Source organism: Hordeum vulgare, chromosome 4H (assembly GCF_904849725.1).
Source record: "Hordeum vulgare subsp. vulgare chromosome 4H, MorexV3_pseudomolecules_assembly, whole genome shotgun sequence".
Taxonomy (NCBI): Eukaryota; Viridiplantae; Streptophyta; class Magnoliopsida; order Poales; family Poaceae; genus Hordeum; species Hordeum vulgare.
Genome location: NC_058521.1, coordinates 472,460,406 through 472,487,810, shown reverse-complemented (window position 1 = coordinate 472,487,810; position 27,405 = coordinate 472,460,406). Strand labels below are relative to the sequence as shown.

Genomic DNA, 27,405 nt, shown 5'->3' with positions numbered 1-27,405 from the left:
CCTTTTCATTCTCTAGATAGATGGGCAGAACAAGCTTCTCTTTATATTCTATTCTAGAAAGGATCAATTATATTCTCATCTCCTATTTGTTTGAGCCATTCATTATAGTGGTGGTGCCAGGAAGGCAGCTTAGCACTCTAGTCCTTTTGAGTAAGGAATTGTAACATGGGCAGGCAATCTCTTCGATTGATTCCCCTCCAGGAATTACTTGAATTAATTAGCCGGCCCACGGAGTGAAATATCGAACTTAACCTATAAATAACTAGTATCTCAAAAACCAAATAAAAGGCTTTCTTTTAAGCTTGTTAATGGAATTCCAGAGGAGTCAAGCGCTAGCAAAGAAGAATTGGAAATCAGTCGCTTCCCTTCTAGACTCAAGTCAGCAGAAGAGTGAACTTCATATTAATAGGTAAATCCTACGTCAAGCGTAAAGGAAGTACATTTTTTGATTCGGTGCTTAATAACTCGTACTTGACGTTGGTTTCGGTTCGATCAACTATCCTTTTTGAAGCGGATAGTTCATAGTGCTCATTCTCAAAAAAAGCGGAAAATCCATGATGTTTCCACTCCATTTTCATTACGAAGATGTATTACGTCAGGATCTGTTGCTCAAACTGAATCACGCCAATGTTATGGAAGTTCCTGGATTGTTTGAAATAAGATTAGTACCAAAAGCTGCCTCTGATTTTAGAATCCAATTTGGAAAATTGGTTATGGAGATTTTGTGCGGTCACAGATTCATACAGACACAAAGGGGCCGCTATTTTCAAGCAGGAAAGTCGTTTCGATCCAATCCATTCTTGGGGTCCGAAGAAGACACTGGATATGTTAGTGACTTTGCACGACAAAGCGTTCTCCGAGGGCATGGAATGTACCATTTTTTGGTAAGAATCTTGACAGTAATGTCTATGTTAGATTCTCCGGTTGAAATACGGGAAAAATCCATCAAATTCTTTATGGAAACGGAGTTTTGCGAATTCTCCCCGGAACTGGAAGATCGTTTCGAGATCTTCGAGCAAATTCGAGGGTTCAATGTGACTATTGTCACCTCAACCAATACAAAATATGAGACTTTACTACTGTGGAGCGGCTTTGTGATAATGGAACCAACAAGCAAAAAGCATTAACGCTGCAAAAATCAATGCACCAATTGCAGTACAATAGAGTTGTAATTCACTAGTTATTCTAGATGCTCGCGAAAGCTTAAAAAAACCTTAGGTTATTTGGATTCCTCGGAAACCCCCACCTACTTCACCATTCAATATTTCTTGCGCTACTATAGGCCGAACTACCTGAGCACTGGGTCCAATGTCAGTAGGATCACTTAGCCATGCTTCATAATTGGAAAAACGGGCACCATGAAAGTACATGCAACTCAACCAAAGAAAGATAATGGAAAGTTGCCCGAAATGAGCACTAAAGACTTTTCTAGAAATCTCCTCCAAATCACCAGCATGACTATCGAAATCGTGAGCATCGGCATGTAGGTTCCAGATCCAAGTGGTAGTATCAGGGCCCTTAGCTAGTGTTCTTGAGAAATGGTCGGGTCTGGCCCATTCCTCAAAAGATGTTTTTACACGATCCCTATCCACAACAATTTTTACTTCTGGTTCCGGCGAACGAATAATCATTACGTCCTCCACAAGAGCATATCCAAGTGGATCATCAACTGAAAAGGCAATAAATGAGAAGTTGATTCCCGTACAATTGCATTTAGTTGGTTCAAAGCGAGTTCACTTGTCTAGCTTCTGCTATATCCAATGCACTCTCAATTGGACAGAAGGATCTGCCCACATATTGGTTAATGTAATGTTGCTGTGGAGTTTTGGTACCTACTACTATGTCCAATCAGTTCCAACTCTGAAAGTTCAGGTGAATTTGGTAACTATCCGGATACCTTTAAAGGTCATAATTGTCATGGAAGGATATCCAGACGAGTGTCCAGGGTAGCCAAGCAAGATACCATGCGCAGTGCCTCATTGAGGATTGTTCTAGCCATCTCCACAGTGGTCCGTCCGGTTCTTCCTCAAATGGGTTGCCTCAATCTTTATCAAAGTTTTGGTATCTAGCTTATCCAGCTACAGTATAGTATACTCCTTCCTTGCTCGATAGAGCTCTTTGAATCCGCTTCAACTAAATGCGTAAAATAGAGTAATTTCTTCAAAAGCCAGTTTCTTTCGAGAAGGCAGGAGGCCCATAGCGAGTTATAATAGTGCCAGTTCTTGTATGGAAGGCCGTAAATTCTGGTAACCTCGACTGCTCTAAGAATGATCCGGGCTAGCCGGGCACATCACATCAAAGTTAGGTCATTTGTCAAAAACATGGCAAATAGCTCAGTTGGTTTGGTAAGGGAGCTTTTCTCTCACTTAAACCACTCCCATATTAGGTATCCTATATCGTCTTAAAGTTCCCCCGCATTACCCATCACTTACCACCTGTATCTCCGGAACTCAAATCGCAAAATGACAATGCTTTTGATAGTCTGTACTAAATTACATTGTACGAATGCACATCTCGGCCGTTGGGTAGCTGATCACCATTTCAAAGTCTATATCCGTGGTTCAAGAAATGGAGTTGCTATTCTCGATTCAGACAAGACACTGATTTGTTTACGAAACGCTCTTCATTTTATAGGATCTCCCATTCGTCAAAAAGGCCGTTCCTTCTTTTTAAAGACCAATCATTTATTTATTTCTGAGATAACGGAAGAAATGGCGAGCTATTTAAGAAGCTATTTAAGAAATGTGAATTCTCATTGTTTCGATGATTCTCAATAAAAGATCGGGGCGTTTTTGACCAATTCTTTTGCAAATAAAAAAAATTCCGTTCAAGAAAGAAGAAGATCAATTTTGGGTTGAACCAACAACCTGATTGTGTGGTTATTCTGAATGCACATAGAAAGTCTTCGGTCATACTGGAAGCTGATCGATCACAAATACCTATTCCATCCTTAGTTGATTCTACGATCCCATGGGAATCCTATAAAAGAATCACTTATCCCATCCCAGCGAATGATCCTATACAGTTCGTATATCTATTTCGTCATTCGATCATGAAAACAGTGATTCTTGAATAGAATGCGATTAGTAGAGAAACACAATCTCTCAGAGTCACTTTGAGTACGGGGAAGTCCGCAGGGATGAGATCCGCCTACTACTCAACCTCTTCTTCTTCCCTAATAGACGAAGAAGAAAATAGGGCCAAGGCGCTATTGGAGATGCGCAAAAAATTGTTGGAAATATGCCCTAGAGGCAATAATAAATTAGTTATTATTATATTTCTTAGTTCATGATAATCGTTTATTATCCATGCTATAATTGTATTGATTGGAAACACAATACTTGTGTGGATACATAGACAAAACATTGTCCCTAGTAAGCCTCTAGTTGACTAGCTCGTTGATCAAAGATGGTCAAGGTTTCCTGGCCATAGGCAAGTGTTGTCACTTGATAACGGGATCACATCATTAGGAGAATCATGTGATGGACTAGACCCAAACTAATAGACGTAGCATGTTGATCATGTCATTTTGTTGCTACTGTTTTCTGCGTGTCAAGTATTTGTTCCTATGACCATGAGATCATATAACTCACGGACACCGGAGGAATGCGTTGTGTGTATCAAACGTCGCAACGTAACTGGGTGACTATAAAGATGCTCTACAGGTATCTCCAAAGGTGTTCGTTGAGTTAGTATGGATCGACACTGGGATTTGTCACTCCGTGTGACGGAGAGGTATCTCGGGGCCCACTCGGTAATACAACATCACACACAAGCCTTGCAAGCAATGTGACTTAGTGTAAGTTGCAGGATCTTGTATTACGGAACGAGTAAAGAGACTTGCCGGTAAACGAGATTGAAATAGGTATGCGGATACTGACGATCGAATCTCGGGCAAGTAACATACCGAAGGACAAAGGGAATGACATACGGGATTATATGAATCCTTGGCACTAAGGTTCAAACGATAAGATCTTCGTAGAATATGTAGGATCCAATATGGGCATCCAGGTCCCGCTATTGGATATTGACCGAGGAGTCTCTCGGGTCATGTCTACATAGTTCTCGAACCCGCAGGGTCTGCACACTTAAGGTTCGACGTTGTTTTATGCGTATTTGAGTTATATGGTTGGTTACCGAATGTTGTTCGGAGTCCCGGATGAGATCACGGACGCCACGAGGATTTCCGGAATGGTCCGGAAACGAAGGTTGATATATAGGATGACCTCATTTGGTTACCGGAAGGTTTTCGTGCGTTACCGGAAAAGTTTCGGGCTCATCGGTAGTGTACCGGGAGTGCCGGGAGGGGTGCCGGGGACCATCGGGAGGGGTGTCACGCCCCAAGGGGTCTCATGGGCTATGGGAAGAGATAAACCAGCCCCTAGTGGGCTGGAATAAGTTCCCACTAAGGCCCATAAGGTTTGAGAAGGAAAAAACACAAGGTGGAAAGAGTTTCCAAGTGGGAAGGTGGAATCCTACTCCAAGTAAGATTGGAGTAGGACTCCTCCACCTCCAATTTCGGCCAAACCTTTAGGTTTTGAGGCTGCCTCCTCCCCTCCCTCCCACCTATATATACGGAGGTTTTAGGGCTGATTTGAGACGACTTTTCCACGGCAGCCCGACCACATACCTCTACGGTTTTTCCTCTAGATCGCGTTTCTGCGGAGCTCGGGCGGAGCCCTGCTGAGACAAGGTCATCACCAACCTCCGGAGCGCCGTCACGCTGCCGGAGAACTCTTCTACCTATCCGTCTCTCTTGCTGGATCCAGAAGGCCAAGATCATCGTCGAGCTGTACGTGTGCTGAACGCGGAGGTGCCGTCCGTTCGGTACTAGATCGTGGGACTGATCGCGGGATTGTTCGCGGGGCGGATCGAGGGACGTGAGGACGTTCCACTACATCAACCGCGTTCACTAACGATTCTGCTGTACGATCTACAAGGGTACGTAGATCACTCATCCCCTCTCGTAGATGGACATCACCATGATAGGTCTTCGTGCGCGTAGGAAAATTTTTGTTTCCCATGCGACGTTTCCCAACACTGGCATCATGAGCTAGGTTCATGCGTAGATGTCTTCTCGAGTAGAACACAAAAGTTTTTGTGGGCGGTGATGTGCGTTTTGCTGCCCTCCTTAGTCTTTTCTTGATTCCGCGGTATTGTTGGATTGAAGCGGCTTGGACCGACATTACTCGTACGCTTACGAGAGACTGGTTTCATCGCTACGAGTAACCCCGTTGCTCAAAGATGACTGGCAAGTGTCGGTTTCTCCAACGTTAGTTGAATCGGATTTGACCGAGGAGGTCCTTGGATGAGGTTAAATAGCAACTCATATATCTCCGTTGTGGTGTTTGCGTAAGTAAGATGCGATCCTACTAGATACCCATGGTCACCACGTAAAACATGCAACAACAAAATTAGAGGACGTCTAACTTGTTTTTGCACGGTATGCTTGTGATGTGATATGGCCAACGATGTGATGTGATATATTGGATGTATGATATGATCATGTTGTAATAGATAATATCGACTTGCACGTCGATGGTACGGCAACCGGCAGGAGCCATAGGGTTGTCTTTATAACTAACGTTTGTGCTTGCAGATGCGTTTACTATTTTGCTAGGACGTAGCTTTAGTAGTAATAGCATGAGTAGCACGACAACCCCGATGGCGACACGTTGATGGAGATCATGGTGTGACGCCGGTGACAAGAAGATCGTGCCGGTGCTTTGGTGATGGAGATCAAGAAGCACGTGATGATGGCCATATCATGTCACTTATAAATTGCATGTGATGTTAATCCTTTTATGCACCTTATTTTGCTTAGAACGACGGTAGCATTATGAGGTGATCTCTCACTAAAATTTCAAGAAGAAATTGTGTTCTCCCCGACTGTGCACCGTTGCTACAGTTCGTCGTTTCGAGACACTACGTGATGATCGGGTGTGATAGACTCAACGTTCACATACAACGGGTGCAAAACAGTTGCGCACGCGGAACACTCGGGTTAAGCTTGACGAGCCTAGCATGTGCAGACATGGCCTCGGAACACATGAGACCGAAAGGTCAAGCATGAATCGTATAGTTGATATGATTAGCATAGAGATGCTTACCACTGAAACTATTCTCGACTCACGTGATAATCGGACTTGAGATAGTGGATTTGGATCATGTACCACTCAAATGACTAGAGAGATGTACTTTTTGAGTGGGAGTTCTTTAGTAATATGATTAATTGAACTAATTGTCATGAACATAGTCTAATGGTCTTTGCGAATTACGATGTAGCTTGCGCTATAGCTCTACTGTTTTTATATGTTCCTAGAGAAAATTTAGTTGAAAGTTGATAGTAGAAAACTTTGCAGACCGAGTCTGTAAAACCGAGGATTGTCCTCGTTGCTGCGTAGAAGGCTTATGTCCTTAATGCACCACTCGGTGTGCTGCACCTCGAGCGTCGTCTGTAGATGTTGTGAACATCCGACATACACGTTTTTGATGACTACACGATAGTTCAGTGCAAAATACTTAATGGCTTAGAAGCAAGGCGCCGAAGACGTTTTGAAACGTCACGGAACATAAGTGATGTTCTAAAGAGATGAAATTGTCATTTCATGCTTGTGCCCTTGTTAAGAGGTACGAAACCTCCGACAAGATTCTTTTTCCACAAAGTAAAGGAGAAAAGCTCAATCGTTGAGCGTGTGCTCGGATTGTCTGAGTACGACAATCGCTTGAATCAAGTGGGAGTTAATCTTCCAGATGAGATAGTGATGGTTCTCCAAAGTCACTGCCACCAAGCTGTGAGAGCTTCGTGATGAAATATAACATATCAAGGATAGATACAATGATCCTTGAGCGATTCGCGATGTTTGACACTGCGAAAGTAGAAATCAAGAAGGAGCATCAATAGTTGATGGCTTGTAAAACCACTAAGTTTCAAGAAAGGCAAGGGCTAGAAGGGATACTTCGTGAAACGGCAAAACAGTTGCTGCACTAATGAAGAGACCCAAGATTAAACCCAAACCTGAGACTAAGTGCTTCTGTAATGAGGGAAACAATCACTGAGGCGGAGCAACTCTAGATACTTGGTAGATAAGAAGGCTGGCAAAAGTCGAAAGAAGTATATTTAATATACATGATGTTGATGTGTACTTTACTAGTACTCCTAGTAGCATGAGGGTATTGGATACCGGTTCGGTTGCTAAGTGATTAGTAACACGAAATGAAAGCTACGACATAAACGGAGACTAGCTAAAGGCGAGGTGACGATACATGTTGGAAGTGTTTCCAAGGTTGATATGATCGAACATCGCACGCTCCCTCTACCATCGGGATTGGTGTTAAACCTAAATAATTGTTATTTGGTGCTTGCGTTAAGCATGAACATGATTGGATCGTGTTTATTGCAATACGATTATTCATTTAAAGAGAATAATGGTTACTCTATTTTCTTGAATAATCACCTTCAATGGTTTACTGAATCTCGATCGTAGTGTTACACATGTTCATAATATTGGTGCCAAAAGATACAAGGTAATGATGATAGTACCACTTACTTGTGGCACTGCCGCTTGAGTCATGTTAGTATAAATTGCATGAGGAAGCTCCATGCTGATGGATCTTTATACTCACTTGATTTTGAATCACTAGTGACATGCAAATCATACCACATGAGCAAGGCCTTATTTTCATTGAGATGAAATAAGATAGTAACTTGTTGGAAGTGATACATTTTGATGTATGCAGTCCAATGGGTGCTAAGACACGCAGTGGTTATCATTATGTTCTTACTTCAATGACGATTTGAGTAGATACTAGAGTATTTACTTAATGAATCACAAGTCTGAAATATTGAAAAGTTCAATTCTGTTTCGGAGTGAAGTTCGTCGTAACAAGAGGATAAACTGTCTACGATATGATCATAGAAATGAATATCTGAGTTACGAGTTTTGGTACGCAGTTAAGACAATGTGGAAATTGTTTTGCAGTTTATGCCACCTGGAACATCATAGTGTGATGATGTGTCTAGACGTCATAGCCACACACTATTTGGTATGGTGCATACTATGATGTCTCTTATCGAATTACCACTATCGTTTATGGGTTATGCATTAAAGACAACCACATTCACTTTAAATAGGGCACCGCGTATTTCCGTTGAGATGACACGGTATAGACTGAGGTTTAGAGAAATCTAAACTGTCGTTTCTTGAAAGTTTGGGGCTTCGACACTTCTGTGAAAAAGTTTCAGTCTGATAAGCTCGAACCCAAGGCGGATAAATGCATCTTCATAGGATATCCAAAACAGTTGGGTACATCTCCTATCTCAGATCCGAAAGCAAAGTGTTTGTTTCTAGAAACGGATCCTTTCTCGAGGAAAGGTTTCTCTCGAAAGAATTGAGTGGGAGGGTAGTAGAACTTGATGAGGTTATTGAACCATCACTTCAACCAGTGTGTAGCAGGGCGCAGGAAGTTGTTCCTGTGGCACCTACACCAATTGAAGTGGAAGCTGATGATGGTGATCATTGAGCTTCGGATCAAGTTACTAAAAACCTCGTAGGTCGACAAGGTCGCGTACTACTATAGAGTGGTATGGTAACCCTGTCTTGGAGGTCATGTTGTTGAACAACAGTGAACCTACGAGTTATGGAGAAAGCAATGGTGGGCCCGGATTCCGACAAATGGCTGGAAGCCATGAAATCCGAGAGAGGATCCATGTATGAAAACAAAATGTAGACTTTGGAAGAACTACTTGATGGGAGTAAGACTATTGAGTAAAGATGGATCTTTAAAAGGAAGACAGACGATGATGGTGATAAGTCACTATTAAGAAAAGCTCGACTTGTCGCAAAGATGTTTCCGAGAAGATCAAACAGTTGACTATGATGAGACTTTCTCACTCATAGCGATACTAAAAGTCTCTTGGAATTATGTTCGTAGTTGTTGCATTATTTGTGAAATATTGCACATAGGAAGACAAAACATTGTTTCCTCGACGGTTTCCTTGAGCAAACATTGTATGTGATACAACCAGGAGGTTTTGTCGATCCTAAAGATACTAGCAAGTATGCAAGCTCCAGCGATCCTTCAATGGACTGGTGCAAGCATCTCGGAGTTGGAATATACACTTTGATGAGATGATCAAAGAATTTTGGGGTTGTACAAGGTTTATGAGAAACGTGTATTTCCAAAGAAGTGAGTGGGAGCACTATAAAATTTCTGATAGGTATATGTGGTTGACATATTGTGGATCAGAAGTAATGTAGAATTTCTGTAAAGCGTACAAGGATGTTTGAAAGAAGTTTTCAAAGGAGTACCTGGATTACGCTACTTGAACGTTGAGCATCAAAGATCTATGGAGATAGATCGAAAGCGCTTAATAGAAGTTTCAACAAGATGCATGCCTTGACAAGTTTTTGAAAGAGTTCAAACTAGACCAGCAAAGAAGGAGTTCTTGGTTGCATTGTGAGGTGTGAATTTGAGTAAGACTCAAAACCCGACCACGGCAGAATAAAGAGAATAGACGAAGGTCGTCTTCTATGCCTTAGCCGTAGAATCTAAAGTATGCCATGCTGTGTACCGCACCTGAAGTGTGCCTTGACTCAAAGTATGTTGAGAGGTACAGAGAGTGATCCATGATTGAATCACTAGCAGCGGTCGAAATTTATCCTTAGTAACTAATGGACTAAGGAATTTTTCTCGATTATGGAGGTGGTTAAAGAGTTTGTCGTAAAGGGTTACGTCAATGCAAGCTTTGACACTAATCCGGATAACTATGAGTAGTGAAACAGATTCGTATAGTAGAGTAGATATTTGGACCATTTCCGAATAGCACGTAGTAGCAGCATCTATGAGATGACATAAAGATTTGTAAATAATGCACGAATCTGAAAGTTTCAGAACCGTTGACTAAAACCTCTCTCACGAGCAAGACGTGATCAGACCCCATAACTATATGGGTGTTGGATTCGTTGGAATCACATGGTGATGTGAACTAGATTATTGACTCTAGTGCAAGTGGGAGACTGTTGGAAATATGCCCTAGAGGCAATAATAAATTAGTTATTATTATATTTCTTAGTTCATGATAATCGTTTATTATCCATGCTATAATTGTATTGATTGGAAACACAATACTTGTGTGGATACATAGACAAAACATTGTCCCTAGTAAGCCTCTAGTTGACTAGCTCGTTGATCAAAGATGGTCAAGGTTTCCTGGCCATAGGCAAGTGTTGTCACTTGATAACGGGATCACATCATTAGGAGAATCATGTGATGGACTAGACCCAAACTAATAGACGTAGCATGTTGATCGTGTCATTTTGTTGCTACTGTTTTCTGCGTGTCAAGTATTTGTTCCTATGACCATGAGATCATATAACTCACGGACACCGGAGGAATGCTTTGTGTGTATCAAACGTCGCAACGTAACTGGGTGACTATAAAGATGCTCTACAGGTATCTCCAAAGGTGTTCGTTGAGTTAGTATGGATCGACACTTGGATTTGTCACTCCGTGTGACGGAGAGGTATCTCGGGGCCCACTCGGTAATACAACATCACACACAAGCCTTGCAAGCAATGTGACTTAGTGTAAGTTGCAAGATCTTGTATTACGGAACGAGTAAAGAGAATTGACGGTAAACGAGATTGAAATAGGTATGCGGATACTGACGATCGAATCTCGGGCAAGTAACATACCGAAGGACAAAGGGAATGACATACGGGATTATATGAATCCTTGGCACTGAGGTTCAAACGATAAGATCTTCGTAGAATATGTAGGATCTAATATGGGCATCCAGGTCCCCGCTATTGGATATTGACCGAGGAGTCTCTCGGGTCATGTCTACATAGTTCTCGAACCCGCAGGGTCTGCACACTTAAGGTTCGACGTTGTTTTATGCGTATTTGAGTTATATGGTTGGTTACCGAATGTTGTTCGGAGTCCCGGATGAGATCACGGACGCCACGAGGGTTTCCGGAATGGTCCGTAAACGAAGATTGATATATAGGATGACCTCATTTGGTTACCGGAAGGTTTTCGTGCATTACCGGAAAAGTTTCGGGCTCATCGGTAGTGTACCGGGAGTGCCGGGAGGGGTGCCGGGGACCATCGGGAGGGGTGTCACGCCCCAAGGGGTCTCATGGGCTATGGGAAGAGATAAACCAGCCCCTAGTGGGCTGGAATAAGTTCCCACTAAGGCCCATAAGGTTTGAGAAGGAAAAAACACAAGGTCATCACCAACCTCCGGAGCACCGTCACGCAGCCGGAGAACTCTTCTAACTCTACGTCTCTCTTGCTGGATCAAGAAGGCCGAGATCATCGTCGAGCTGTACGTGTGCTGAACGCGGAGGTGCCGTCCGTTCTGTACTAGATCGTGGGACTGATCGCGGGATTGTTCGCGGGGCGGATCGAGGGACGTGAGGACGTTCCACTACATCAACCGCGTTCACTAACGCTTCTGCTGTACGATCTACAAGGGTACGTAGATCACTCATCCCCTCTCGTAGATGGACATCACCATGATAGGTCTTCGTCCGCGTAGGAAAATTTTTGTTTCCCATGCGACGTTCCCCAACAAAAATATCCATCGGGAAATGGCGCTGACGCTGACGCTAACGCTCGCAAGGCGGTTTTGCAGGCAATTTCCAAAAATCCTTTCTTTTTCGTTGAGCTCATAACCCGGTTTGGGCCGATTGACTCTGAGAGCGATCGAGGGGTCGCGGGCTCACACCTTGCTTTTGCGCATAGGATCGACGAGATCCTAGAATTTAATGGAAATAGCAGCGGCTCTCTAAAAGACCTCATGGATCTTAAATTGGATTTGGAAGACACCTCTAAAAGAGAGGAGATTCTACTTCCATATTTTGCCTCAAAAAAAGAGGCAAAGTCCTAGCGTGATACAAAAAGAAATAATGGGCAAGGGTGGGGAATGATAGGTTCATAGATGTGGAGTAATCAGTTCTTCATTTGAAGAGTTAGTTGAATGGCCTACCGGCCCGCAGATGTAGAGAGGTTGCCCCCGCCATCCTCTTGAACTGCGAAATCAAAGCGATTGCTGTTGATGGAAGAAAGGTTAATTTCGTTTGATCCGATCCGCCTATGCCAGTTCGAGTCTGGCGAGTCGCTATCATCTGTTGCCCTAACTTTTTCTATTAGCTCATCTTGTCTGTAGTGATATTTTGGAGAAGGAGCAATTACCGGAGTGAGAAAGGTAGAAAGAAGCAATCACAAAAGCTAGTGCTAGTTGTGGCCTCTTGTACTAATCTTTTTTGTTCGGTAGCTCGCATCAGCAGCTTTAAAAGGAATAGAAAACGAGGCTTTTTCTGCCACACCAGGGGCGGGCATTACGCTCAAGCAGGGGAAGTCAATTTGACTGCTGCTCGAGAACCTGTCTGAACAAGAAGAAGTAGCATGGCTCCAGCGGGGCGGAGCCAATTGGCTACGACATGGTGACCGAAATACAAATTTTTTCCACCACTTTGCAATTGCAAGAAAAAAGAGGAATCTGATCAAGTACTTGATGAGCGATACTAGAGATCGAATAGAAGGTAATGACTTACTCGGTGCACATATTTAGGGCTATTTCTCTCATCTGTTTACCTCCGAGGTCCTAGGTCGAGACCCGGATGTGATTAACAAGGTGCGGGTGAGGGTCACGCAGCAGATGAATGAGAGTCTCCTAGCTCCATTCACAGCAGACGAAATAAAGAAATCACTGTTCAATATTGGGGATTTGAGAGCCCCGGGACGAGACGGGCTTCATGCTTGAGAATGACTTAGTGACTGAAGTACTCCAGGCCATGAACACAAAACATATCTGAGGGCTGGAATGACATAGTGATCGTGCTGATACCAAAAGTGGAGAATGCAGAAAAGGTAACGCAATAAAGACAAGCCTATGTAACGTTATATATAGGGTGATTAACAAAATGTTGTCAACCGGGAATATTACCAGAGATTAATGGTGCTTCCTGAAAGAAATAATGCTTAAGATGGGGTTTGCACCAAGATGGGTTTCTTTGATGATGGAATGTGTATCATCTGTAAAGTACCTTGCTCGGTTTAATGACCATGAAACTGATAGTTTTGTACCCTCAAAAGGGCTTCGCCAAGGAGACCCCCTCAGTCCGTACTTTTTCCTTTATGTGCATAGGGGCTCTCAAGCTTGTTACTTCATGCTGAGGAGAACTATAATCTTTCGGGAGTGAAGGTGTGTCGGGACGCCCCCTCGGTGTCACACCTCTTGTTTGCTCACGACTCCCTCATTTTGATGAAGGCTAATGCAAGTAATGCAGCCTGTCTGAAGAACTGTCTTGATTCTTACTGCGCCTCATCTGGCCAGCTGGTAAGCGACGGTAAATCAAGCATCCATTTTAGTCCTAATACTACTGTTGATCATAGAGTGGAGGTTTTCACAGCTTTGAACATCATGACCGAAACTCTAACAGATAAATACGTGGGACTACCGCCCCTGGTTAGCATAGAGAAAAGTCACTGTTTTAAAGATTCCTCAAAAAAAAAACAATCTGGTTCACCATTTTAGGATCGGTAGACTCACGTCAGATCCGTCATCCCTACTTACACTAGCCACCATTGTTGTGTGCACAAGACGATACGGCGAATCAAGGACTATGATTTGATTCAAACTTCTTTGTATGACATATCCCGTCCTTTCCATGCGCCTATATGCTTAAAATGCAAGAGGTGGATGGTATCGATCAGCGGTTCCGGGTAGTTCCCCCTCAAAACGAGGTAAGAGCGAATGATCTTTAGCTGGACGGAATCATCATTTTCCCTAATTTATTATACTCGAAAGCCGTTGCACAGGAAACCTGTGCATACGTTTTCTCGCTTTTTTTGTTCTTTTTCTGATTGGAAGGGCAACCAACAAGGGTAGAAATAGGTGATTCCACCGAGCTTTCCTTCGGGATGAAATGAGGAATCTCGATCTGGTTGCTACCTTCTGAGCCAGAAGGCAACGTATACACAAGTATATACTATAGGTAACACTGTAGGGTAGAGCCTTGGGTAGTCTTAGGGTTTTCCAAGATATGATATGATCGGGTTATTTATTAGAATTGGAAATAGCTAGACGAATAAGTAGGCTTTAAAAGGACGAATAAAGTAGGCCTTCTAACTCAAAGTACTCCAGCTTAAGGAAAGACATGCAACATTGGTGATCAACATACGGAATTTCCGCTATTCTGTTCCCATTGCTAAGGGGCTTTGAACACCTCGGGTGCGCGGTTACTCTCGGATGGTTCACGGCAATTCCAGGTAGTTTCTACTAATAGCTCATTTTCCTGTATCGATAAGAGAAATGGCATCATGTCTTCTTCCGTAGCCTGAACTATCCAACTGAACTCCGGCTATGCGGATTGCTTTCTTCATTTCAGTCGGGTAATTCGACCGTCCACCTTCCATACAACTTGAGTTGGCTTTGATCGATTGCTTGGTGTCACGCTATTTACTACTACGGTTAGCGAAATTCGTTTATGACACCGATTCATTTCTAGTTGATCCATTTTGTAAGGTCGTTCAGAAGCAAAGGCCTACTACTCTACTAGTAAAGTAAGCTGGTCAAGTCAAAAGAAGGTTCCTGACTATGTAGTAAATGAGTGCACGAAGAAAGGGAATGGCATGTTCACAAACTGGTATTTTTCTCCCGGTAGGTATGTTTTACAATAGGCATGTGCCATGAAGCAAGAAAAGGAAACATGTAGATAATGTTCTAACGTGCCGCTATTTACGACGAGTTCCTAATGGATCTAGGAAAGAGAAAATGAAAATGCTGCTGTCACCCTACACTGGAGAATAGAAAGGCAAGATAGACTATTGAAGCCAACCTTTTCATCCCCAAAAGCCTTTGAAAGACCTTACCCATCTATATCTGAAGCAACCTAAAAAAGCAGGTGACGTTGTTGCCCGAGGAGTTGATGACCTTGTAGAAGCATTTACCCTTGCTGCTCTTTCAACTCAAGAGGATCAAAATATCACCGGTAAACAGGAGAGGGGGAACCTGTTCCAAAAGCAAGGTAAAGAGTCTTTACGATTGAAAAAGAGAATCCCAAGAAGGGGACACAAGAGCACGGTCTAATCTGGCTTGCACTAATGTGGAACTCAATCTCCTATTTTTCCAAGTGAAAGCCGGGCCGACGAACCCCGTGTCAACAAAGCCCCAAGTCTGTGATCAAATTAATTTTGATCTTGTCCCTTCCTTCGATTGCTTTGTTAAGGGAATAGTTCATTGGATCTTCTAGGGCTCCCACCTCTGTTTCGGCACCGGCTCCTAAAAAAAGTACTAGGAATGGCGAATGGTTCGATTGAGGCTAACGCAGGAGCTAGTACTCCCCTGAGCACCAGACCCCTTCCTTATCGGTATCCCTAATCGAATCCTATCTCTCTGAGGAAAGGTATCTTTTTTCAATTCGAACAATGGTATCCCTACCTGGCAAACTATCCTCGTTTTCGAAGTCCCTAGTTTTTTCCTCTGCTGTAGTATTCCGGTTAGTAGACGGCTTCCTTCATCGGAAATCTAGCCAGTGCTTTCCATTAGGTGTGCAACGAAGGATAGACTTGTGCAGAGGCAGGGATATGATTCGAACCTGCTGTCTTCAGATCATGAGCCTGATGAGTCAACCAATTCCTCTACCCCTCTTCTCCCCTTGATCTTTCTTTCCCTCTTCCCACCGGGGTTCCCCTTGCTTGCTTGGCCGGATAGAACCAGCGTTTAGGCGGCGGCTAGGCGCGGAGGTTGGAGCTCCCTCCTTGACTGACGACTGGTACGAACTTGCTGAAAGCACGAGCGTAGAGGCGAAACAAGAAGTGAGGGGATTGAGCTTCCAAGCGAAAGAACAAGGGATGAGCGCTTTGTTGCGCCTGCGCATACGTTTCTATACGCTAATTCCTGACTGACTTGATAGTGCGATGAGCTTACTTGCTCTAGTTCTATCCTCAGGATTGACTTACCTGAGTACCTAGCACCGAGGATCGATGTAATTGACTTGAAAAAAGATGTTGTTGATGCTAACACGCATATAAATAGATGTTCCCCACTGCTTGCTCCTCTTACCCGAATGGGGTTATATGCCTTAGTGAAACTCAAGGTAAAGTGGCAGAGGTATGACCTCAGGAAGAAAGAAAGATCGGGCGGGGAAAACGGGGTTCGAACCCGCGACTTCTGGCGTGACAGACCAGCACTCTAACCAACTGAGCTATTTCCCCCTTTCGTAACTACTGTCGATTCAACAGTCACCTACAGGTTACCTTTGTAACTATACCAAAGTACCTGTACAACAGAATGCCCTTCGCCTTTAGTACTTTTTTCTTATATATATTATGTTATATACTAAATGTGTCAAAGCAATAGAACTTATTGAAAAAAAGCCCATCTTTCTCAAAAAGGAAGAGAGGGTGCGCCCCCCCACAGAGAACCCCATTCTTTCAAGAAAGTTCTAATTAATTATGTCGAAAAAGAAATAAGGAAAATAGGAGTAAGCGAGTAGGGTCAACAAGATTCTAAACGAATACCACAAGTGACGGAACCGACGATGATGAAGAGATAAGGGGCGAAGGATATTTTTTCTATTATTCCAATTCTTATTTATTGATTGATTATCTAATTTATTTAGATCCATATTCATTTTCATTTGCAAATACAAACTCTCTTTCATTTTCTTTTTACTTTTGCGCTAAGGATAAGGGAACTGAGTAAAAAAGAGCTGGCTTGGCTGGTACATCAAGCATATGACATATTGCTTGTTCGGTGTGGTACACATATCTGTCAATGTCAATCAAGTAAGAAAATGCATTCCCACTGTCCGAGGAAAAGGTGAAGAATTGCAATTTATTGAGCTTGTAAGGCCCGTTGAAGTCCCCGAGAAAGGGTATAAATGGGGCTATAAGTAGGCCGTTTGCTATTGCAATAAGGGCTGCTCGCCTTTCCTTTTGACGGCTTGGCTTCCTATCGCTCCTATGTAGTGGTCGGCCTTAAAAGGAGTCTTCCTACCATACCATCATGCATGCCTATGTTATAGTGCGTTAAGCTTCGCCAGAAGCAAGCAAGATGATGAAGCGAAGCTTCGTAGACAAGGCTTGTTCCGTGCTTGACTTACGAGCTCGTGTAGTAAGGCCTCACCCTACTTCAATAAGGGCTTATGCACTCCACTCGTAAACGAGCGTTAGAGCTTTTTGAGCGAGCGAGCGAAGCCTTCCTGGAGCTGCCCCCTTCCCTCAGCCGAGAATTGCATTTCCGCTTCAGCTTCCCCGGTTTAGTTGGTTTGGAGGATTAATTGATTGGATACCCAATCCGCATAATCTTTCAAAGTCACTACTTCTACGACCATAGGCGTAAAGGCATGATTAGTTCCACGAATCTCACTGCACTGACCATATTAAACTCCTTCTCATTGTACCGAGATGGAGGTAAGATTTGAACGACCAGGTACAGCATCATGGGGGTGGTAATCTGCATATCTGTCATCATATCCAGAAACTTTCCAATCTGCTTGTCTTCAGTTGACTTCACAAACCGTTCTGGAAATGGCAGCTTCGGGTTGACAGGTGGAGCAGAGTCATGATGGATCATTAGGAGCAATAGCTGCCGGTGTGGAAGAACTAGGCTGTGCAGCAGAAGTAGTGGACTGTTGAGGTCCCTGCGGAGAAGGTATTGGGCTGGCTAGGGTAGAAGGCAGGTGGTACATACAACGCTGGCATTGGGGAATAGGATCGGTTGTAGTCTTACCACTCCGACTAGTAAAGGCTCCACGTGGGTGAACTTCAGGTTGAGGTGGAAGTCTCCCTTGTAGATGGTTGTGAGGCTACCATACGAGTGGTCAATGTTTGCATAGAAGAATCCTTACACCCAATATTGTCACTCCTTTTAGAATACATGTCTACACCTACATCAGCAAGATGTAGTTTTATTAAGTCGGCTTCCATTCCTTATTCGGAAGGCGATGGATACTTGATATATGCTATGCTATGTACTCGGCCCACCATTGCGCATGCTGTTTTAGGAAGCATATTTTGCTACTTATTCAAGGAAAGCTCATATCCATCAAGAACCAATCGAAGTCCAGCTTTATCCCGAGCATCCGTTGTTTGCCCCGATTGAAGATCCGACACGACACCCTCTCTTCCATCTCCGGCTTCCTAACTAGATCCGTTTACCCCTGCTTGAAAAAGTGTTTCTATTCGTATTAGCCTTCTCTTCTTTCGTAGGCACATTTACTTCAATTGAACTACTTCATTGATTCATCAATTTGAGGAAATTCAAAAATACCTTGCTCGCCTTCGCAACTGCCTTCTTTTCTGTGCCTTCCTAGTTTGCCAACCCTATGTTTGATTGCGAGTTCCGGCGGGGTGAGTACCTGGACGGACAAGGGGTTCCTTTTCGATTTCCATTTTAGAGATTCTCTCTAGTTCGAATATATAGAACTTCCTTCTTAGAAATGGAATACCTTCACCTTAGAAGGGTGTTCTTCCTACTAGTTCAATCAGATCTGCCTTTTTCAGCTAAGCCGATTCCAATGATCGGACGGACAATACTTGCTTAAACCTAGCACCCTGTTGCCTTGCTTTTCCTCCAACCATACCTGCCTCGCCGCTCGTGATACCCAGGAAGGGCATCCCTCACTTCCCAGATCGTCTCGCACTTCTTTTGTCACTGGCACACACGCTCTCGTGGGTCTATCACTGAGAAATCCCTTTTCGCCGGGCAGTGCAGTAAGTAAGACTAGTCGATGGACAACTGCTGACTGAATAGGGAGAAGATGAATTTTCCTAGGCTCTTTCTACTTTGCTCATTGGGTATAGCCGTCAGTGATCCACAGATACAGCGCTTTTGGATTCCTAAAGGGATAGGATAGTTCTTTCTAAGCTTTAGAGGTCTCCCCTTTAACCTAGTACTCTTAGGAAGGCCGGGTTAACCTTCTACTAGAACTGTTCTATCTACGAAATTGGAAATTAGGGTCAACTTGCCATAATATATAGCCCAACTTGATCCGTCTTAGAGTAGCCGCCTATGGAACCGCCCCCGAGTCAACAATGCACCCGATCGCGAGCCTTATATGAGTTTCATAGTCAGCCTGCTCTTTCAAGAACGTGCCTTCTAAACTCGTTGTTCCGCTTGCAGATTGGAGTTTCCTACTAACTATCCGGGTTCTTGATACTGCCGGCCGGGAATAAGTACCTATCCCTTACGGGAATCGAACCCGTGTCTTCGACATGAAAAGGTGATGTCCTAACCTCTGGACGAAAGGGACCAAAAAGCTATTTTTCATATACTTAAGAGAATAGAAGTGGTTCCTTTTCTTTCTATACGAAATTCAGACGATTTCGTTTGTGTTCATGTTGGCGATTTCATATGTGAATGAGGCCGGTCGTCTCCCCTTCCTACGGGTTCCCCAATGACACATCAACCACGCCCCTTTCTTTTCTCCGATCATAAATAACCTGATCTCTTTCTTTCTAATTCATCCCCGTCTTTCCAATTCAAAAAAGATAGGGGGGCGGTAAGGCAGGCTCGCAACTTACAAAGGGCACTCGGTGTTCGCAGGCCTGCTCTTTCTATTATGATTTCTATGTCTATGAAAGCTCCTTTGACTCCAGCCCCATAAGCTATTCTTTCACCTACACCAGCTCTTGGTCTTTGTCCAGGACAAAGATATCGCAATAGTGGAATAAGGAAGTGCAAGTTGGCGATCGGAGCAAAGGAAAGATCAAGCCGAAGAGGATACTTGGGGCCATCTAAGACGGCTGTAGTAAATATCTTACACGACTGATCAGGCTCATCAACCTATGGAACCTCACGCCATGTTGCTATGATTCTTTTATCACGAAAGCATGTCGGGCGAAGGAATAAAACGTGTACAACACTAGCAAGAAGAGACTTGCCAAAGAATTCGATGCCTCACAGGATCCTGCAAAATCGGAGTCCAAAAAAGCACGAGTCAGGTCGGCGGTTTCAGATTCAGATAGTTCAGTTCAATCATCATCTGACACCTTTTGGTGCCATTCCTTTTGAAACTGGCGTTTCTTTTGTAAAATAATTCGATGCCCCCGCGAAAAACCGATTCAAGAAAGAGGTAAGGGCCGGGTCAGAGGTGGAACATACATTCAAAGCAACCGAACCATAGATCTAGCTTTGCAGGATAAGCATAACAAAAGTAAGCATTTGGCCAGACATTCAGATAAACCCTATATCTAGAAATCCATCATCCCTATCTGAAATGTCTAAGCATCATATCTTTTTCTTTTCACTTCCGCTGCATCGTCCGGACATCAGAAATAGCTGCATTAGCAGCATCTCTCTACAACTCCCTTGGCAACCCTAGCACCAACAGGAACAACTCAGTTCAAGCTAGCAACAACTAACAATTTCTACTTCCTCGAACAAGAGCTTGCATTTAGTTCACGTTAGCTACATTAGTTTTAATAGAAAGATGGGAAAGGCTAGGTTAGCAGAAGACTATGCTTGTGCCACAAACTTATTGCTTCAGAGAAGCATTTCTTCAATGAATCTTACTCAGTACAGTATTCATAAGGGACCTGTATCTAAATATTCTGTTCTAACATTCCTATTTTGGTTGGAAGTTTCTCAACTGAAAGAGCACAACCCTTTCCATCACTTCTCTACATACTGGCATTCGGAGCTAGGAGCAGAGAAGAGAAGTCAATCGGAAGAATCGTAAAATCCTGGAGCTCAAACATTGCGTTCTACACTTCACTTTTGTCTTGTATCTCTGAAACAGGAGTGAAAAGAAATCAGCTCATCCACCGCTAACTAAACAGGGTGAAACTAGCTCTTCTTTGGTTTCCCTGGGTCCAAGTTGGGGCAAAACCTGCTCTTTTCCTGAAAAAAAGTCTATCGTACTAGGTGGCGCGACACGTGACATAGGTAGTAAAGTAGTGATTTTGGGCCCAATTCGTACTTCTTTTTTGATTGGAATTCTTATCCTAGCTCGGCCTACTCGGGAGATGTTAGCCTTCAACCTGATTACATAAAGCATAGCACTTCTGATCGATTTGTATATTCCATTCCCTATTTCCTTGAGCGCTTTCACCATTAACCCATGGGTGCCAAGACCATCCCCCGGCTCTTTCTTCTTCTACTTCATATAATAGAACACAAGGATCGAACCTACTTTGCTTTAACTCTGTTTACTTTTTAACGCCGTCTACGGAGAGACAAGATGAGAGAGGAGAGAGGAAGTTGAACGACAAGAGCTGACGAAGTCCCATCAAGCTGAGGCCTGGAAAGAGTTAAGAAAAAACACCTTCTACCTGCATTCATGGGTGCTCAACGATAGATTCCACATCAAGATAGGCAAAGCGGGATACTGCTCGCTTATTACCTCAAAGAAAACAAGAAACATGTCTTTTCTAATCACGGAACACGAGAATAGCAGGCACGGGAGAAGTTTAGGGAAAGGTACACGCTGCTTTTTCGGAGTCTATAGGGGAAAGGTACACGATGATTTTTCGGAGTCTATAGGGGAAGATTCCACCAGCCCCAATTGCTTTGGGTGAGAGATCGAACCTCCACTCGTTTCTGGTTTCTGCTTTCTCCCTAGGGAAAGAAGATATCATACTTTTCGAAGAATGCAATCCCCGCATTCCGACCGTGCTCTGCAAATCAACATCTGAAGATCTACGGGTCACCATAGTCTTCTGATCCACTAATAAGATTCCGCGCTCGAGGTGATGTGATCTGAACGAAAAGATAGATACATCCGAGCTGCCCAAGGATATGGTCTGGGTACCGATCTGCTAGGATAAGGGGGAGATCCTAGTACTCAAAAGGCTGGGTAAATTTCGAAATTAAGAGGAGGAAATCCACCAATAAGAGAGTAATAGAAAATACTGTTATCATGAATAAATTCTTTCAGTCCATTAAGTATCTTCTTAATTCATTATACAATAGAGACGGGGAAAAATATGATGATAAAAAACTCCACAATAATAAGAAATCCAAGAAAAAAGATATAATGGATGAGGAAGGAGCTAAAGAACCTATCAACAATGATGCATCTAGTGGCAGTAATGATGCATCTACTTCTACTTCCCCTAACCCTGATGATGGTTCTAGTTCCACTAATGATGGAACAAATCCAAATGTGAAAACTAGTGCACCTAAGCACGACGATCATGGTATAATCCACCATTTTATATGGGGTGGTGGTAGTTCAAACGGCGGAGATAGTTCCAACACTGGTTGGACTTCCTACTTTAATTCACCTATTGATAGATTTGTGAAAAATAGAAAAACATTTACCAATTTAGATCAAAGAGGTCTAAATGGTTTTATTGCAAAAATAATAGGGTTTATAGGTCCAACAACAATTGTGCTTCCATTCTTTTATAACAGTTGGATGCCGAGGATAGGTTTGTTTTCCATGTTTGTTAGAGAGCCACACGACTTTCCAATAGGAGTTAGCGTACGACCATATACCACGTTTCACAATTATGGAACTCTAGTTATGGAATATGTATATATAAAATATTTGTTCCACGCTCAGGTAGGCTGGCGACAATATAAATGTATGTATATATTTGATAAGTTTAAAGAAATAAATGATTCGCTAGGTTTGTTTTTTATCGATAATATTTACTTAAGGGATACTTTTGACGTTATTCAGCGATTCTCACATAGCGGTCTTGGTTTTAAATCCCTTTTCAAACGTGAAATCATAAACAAGTTGGTTGAAGTAGTAATACCATTTTCTGATGAGAATTCTAAGTCGTATGTGTACGGTTATTTTGCTTTTCTAGTATATGCAGGGTTATTTTGTACTGTCTGGTATAAGTATATACCTTGGGATCCATATATAAAACCTGTTGATTTAGCTCCACCATCACTGGATGTATTTAACACCTATCATGCCGATGTCATGGGTTATAAGAAGGTCACATACCTGATTACTAAGGACATTGTCCAAACAAACTATGGTAGACACCTTTAAACAGCCATCATTTAACGAAGTAGTAAATTCGAATGACTACAACCTTGATCAATCTGATCACAAAGTGATTTTTTCATGCTTATGCACTGGTATCATGGTTTCGATGTTGTTAGTAACAAAAACACTTCTTCCACATTAAACAGTACTGCATAGATACAAGTTTAGCACAATGAATTTCTGAGTTATTTCACACAAGGAATTTACAAGCTAATGAAAATAAATAGATTTATAGGATATCTATCTAAATACGGCTTCTATCTTTTAAGGTTAGTAAATACATACTAGGAAATGCTCTTCAGGGACACCAGAACTGGAAGATCCTGTCAAGGGGAAACAGGACCTTAATAAGCGCCATCCCGAGACTTGGACTCGAGGGATGGTAAGATCAATACGAGAAGGAGATATGATACAATTACTATGATCAGGATACCTTATATGAGACATACTTTTCTAGGGAATCAATTGCGTGAGGGTGTTGTTGATAGAGGGAGCTCTGGCCAGGAGAGGCTAGAGCGAGTGATAGGAACGGAAAGGTAAGATCAAGAAGGAAACAAGGCTTAAGAGGACCCTAATGCACCAATACTTTAGGCATTCCAACTTCCAATACATACTTATCATGGAATGAAATCCAAGACGAGCAAGCATATCACTGAGAATAGCTAGCTGAAATCAAGGATGCTATCACAATATTCAATGGAATCGTTACATCGGAATAAGATAGACCCGCTTCGATGTTGTATTCAGTATGTCAGCTAGGAGCCAGAACTCACTATGCCATAGTCATACAATCAACCTGTGTATTAACAGCAATATCTAGACAGGCAGGATGGATTAATTATATTGATGGCCAAGATAAGGTGCTCAAAGGGGAAGCACTCTTCATCAAGTAATGACCCCTAGGGGCGGGTACTTGAAAAGAAAGCAACGCATAAGCTCTTGTTCCTGATACGGTTCGAAAGTAGTGCAAAGAAAAGCGGTACTTCGGTCGGAAAAAAAGCTGGAGGAGGGTTAGTGCTAAAATCTTCTTGTTCGGATGGTTGAGAGAAGGAGGTGTGTCCTATGGCGGATATACCGATTGATCGAGACGCCTCAAGGCCACCGGAGGGAGAAATAGTGATAGCAACGCTTACAAGGAATGCTGGGATAAGTTGGGAAGAAGGCAAAGATACTGGCGACTAGATCCTTGTGGCAGATTGGAAGATACCGATATCTCTATTTCAATTTGTTGATTGATGGTTTAAGGAAATGGCAGTGGTCCAAATCTTGCACATTTACTGTTACTTCTATATATTAGTTCCTTGCTCAGGTGTGGCCCAGCTTTCATATCTTATTGGGATAGCTACATTGCCCTGGCCGGGTATTGCGAAGGAAGGAAACACCTTGTCCGAGTCAGGGATGCTAAAGGATCGATTAAAAAACTCATGGATGCTATCTCTGTTATTGCTGCTTAATGCCCTATTTATACCGATCTAGCTTATATCTGGGATTTCTAGAAAGATAAGCTGATGCAGCCCTCAGGGATGGAGTGCCTAAACTAACCTTCCTGAACAGAAGTAGCAGAGGTAGAAGATACGTAAATCGTACCATCAAGGGGAAATGCACTATTGTTATGCTTGGGCCAGGTTAGCTGATCAAGGGAATATTCCTATCGGAAGAACAATCAGAAAATAAGGAGATAGTCAGTTGGCACTTTTCACACAAGAACCGCTTTTCGTATTAAGCACGGGAGTCGTAAGGAAAGACCTCTGCGTAGCTATTAGAACGAATTAATGAACGAAATAAATGAATTCCAGTGAAACCAAGGCGAATTTATGAGCCAGCAGTGGGAAAAAGATGCCAAGTATTGAGATGCAACATTATGAATGGTGCGATCCGAAGTCTTACTATTTACTCAAAATTGACTCAAATGGTTGACTGAACTTCACACAGGACTAAAGCCGGGAACTTAAACTAATGGTTTTGCCTTTCCACTTCCCAATTGACTCTCATAAAAGGCTAGGCTACCTCTTCACATCGCACCTGATCCCGAATCATGTGCTCTGTTCAGGGGATCAATAGTGGCTATTAAGCTTTTCCCTTTCTATATATTCTTGAGAGTAAGTAAATACCATCCTTTTTCCTATCAGCATCTCTCTATCTGACAGTAAATATTGCTTTCAATCGATCAGGCACTAGGTTATTAAAGTATGGATACGCCATATAATAAGAGAAAAGGCCTCAAGTTTTTTTTAGCGCAAAAGAAAAGCCGATTCCAAATTTTCTATTTCCCGGCAAGTCTATGAGAGTCCTATTACGGATCCTCTAATCTTTATCTTGAATGGTCGTGTTTTTATATAATTAGGTCTTTCTTCTGAGCTCTTCTTTTACGGTACGGAAAAATCAAACCTATCACTCTCAAAGAATGGGTAAAAAGAATTCACGCTAGGGGAGCCAACACTCTCTAACTACCTATACTACGCCCCCATTGATTGGAAACCCTCGGGGAAAATGATCCCATAAACAAAGGAATTATACAGTACGAAATAGCAAAAAAACAGAATAATTCGATTCTAAAAAATCGATAATAGATATTTTTTCTGCTCAAATTTTCCCGACAAGGAGAGATATTCAATATTTGAATCAGATTGGATTTCGTAGTATACCAATGTGAGCCAAACTATTACTATTTCATCTAACTTGAATAACCAAGGACTGAATTTGACTATGGATTCTGATAACTCGAGAAGTTTTTATTTGGTTATGATCCAAAAAGAAAAAAGAAAGGTTTAACAAGCCATGAGAAAATAGAGTAAAGTAACCATACGTTCTGTTTGCATAACGTGTATACGCCACGCCATACAATCGAAATAGAAACATGGGACGATTGCAGAATTTTGAATAGATCCGTGGGGATGAGAGAAGTTGTTGTTGAGAAATATGAAATTGGAAAGGAAGTCAAACTCCCTATGGAACCTGTGATCGGTTGTACCTGTACTTTAGTGATACGAAAACTCGCTATTCACTCAGTTTCTGGTCAATAATAAGATTATGTAGGAGAGATGGCCGAGTGGTTCAGGGCGTAGCATTGGAACTGCTATGTAGGCTTTTGTTTACCGAGGGTTCGAATCCCTCTCTTTCCGTTTCTGTTAATTCACCAACGTTACCAACCACAATGAAATTTCTAGTAAGAGGAAAATCCGTCGACTTTCTAAGTCGTGAGGGTTCAAGTCAAGTCCCTCTATCCCCAATAAAAAGCCCATTTTACTTCCTCACTATTGTACCAACCTCTATTTTTTCATTAATGGTTCAAACAAGATTCACTATCTTTCTTATTCTACTCTTTCACAAACAGATCCGAACTGACTTCTTGGGATCTTATCCCATTCATACAAATGAACATATTATAGTATAGGCAAGTAATCTTTATTATTAAGTCATTCACAATCCATATCATTATCCTGATATTTACTAAGTCCAATTTGAGAATACTTTTTTATTTTTTAGTCCCTTTAATTGACATAGATACAAGTACTCTACTAGGATGATGCACAATAAATAGTCAGGATAGCTCAGTTGGTAGAGCAGAGGATTGAAAATCCTCGTGTCACCAGTTCAAATCTGGTTCCTGGCACAGAAAAAGGATCTGGAAAAGAAGATAGGAATGGGGCACCAAGGAAGGATTGTAGGTAGGGATGCCCTTAGATCCATTCTCAATAGCTTGTGATAAGGCAAGCAAGCTAGTAGATATATATTCGTTTCTCATGATAATGAGCGAAAAGGGTGGAATTGTGACCCGAATACCAACCCTTGCTTAACATCCCGAGCGTGGTCTTCGAGGAAGCATCATCTTGGTGGTCATCCCAAGCTGTAGTATTGCCAGATTCTGGAAACTTAGAAACTAGCTTGCATGAAAAGAAGAAAATCAAGTATACATTTGCTTCTTGGCTTGAGCACTCGTTTCAGAAGAACCTTCTTTTGGGATAACTCTTTCACGCAATATCTCGCTGTGGCAGTAATAGCCCAATGGCTTCTAGTTGTTTTTTTACCCTTCTGGGCTCTTTTCCCCCGGCGGCTAGTTTCAGCATAAAAGGAAGAAGTCGGGTCCGCGTTGTTCGCCTTTTCGAATGCAGCAGTGTTTTTGGCTTTGGCAATACCAGCTAGCTAGCTACTTACTTGTGTGGGAGTTCTATAAAGAAAAGCCTGAGTTATAGACTGACTAAAGAGATCCACCTAAGCCGTAAGTTTTTGTTACAGCTAGCACACCTGCTTGCAAACTCGAAAATCTGATTCTAGTAGAAAGTGGACTGAGTCTTAAGAGAGATAAGCCGGTCTTTATACACTGGCCCTACTTCAAATTCAGTCAGTGGCCAGATGCATTGTAAGCAATTCCAGTCCCAGCTGCTGAGGTGGCATAGTCAGCCCTACCTAAGTATTGAACAAAACCAACCATTTGTATAAT

General features: G+C 42.6%; 1 protein-coding gene, 2 non-coding genes and 1 pseudogene across 3 annotated transcripts; 3 read left to right on the top strand and 1 right to left on the bottom strand.

The window, feature by feature from the left end:
• Positions 1-545: 545 nt before the first annotated feature.
• LOC123450627 (60S ribosomal protein L5, mitochondrial-like) lies at positions 546-1,127 on the top strand. The gene has a single exon (XM_045127784.1). The coding sequence runs from the start codon at positions 555-557 to the stop codon at positions 1,125-1,127; it is 573 nt and encodes a 190-aa protein (XP_044983719.1). The 5' UTR covers positions 546-554.
• A 1,117-nt stretch (positions 1,128-2,244) lies between these two features.
• On the top strand, positions 2,245-11,896 carry LOC123446649 (annotated as a pseudogene).
• Positions 11,897-16,153: 4,257 nt separating this feature from the next.
• On the bottom strand, positions 16,154-16,227 carry TRNAD-GUC. Its single transcript has one exon. It is a non-coding gene; the product is annotated as a tRNA-Asp (tRNA).
• A 9,772-nt stretch (positions 16,228-25,999) lies between these two features.
• Positions 26,000-26,086, top strand: TRNAS-GGA. Its single transcript has one exon. It is a non-coding gene; the product is annotated as a tRNA-Ser (tRNA).
• The last annotated feature ends 1,319 nt before the right edge of the window (positions 26,087-27,405 follow it).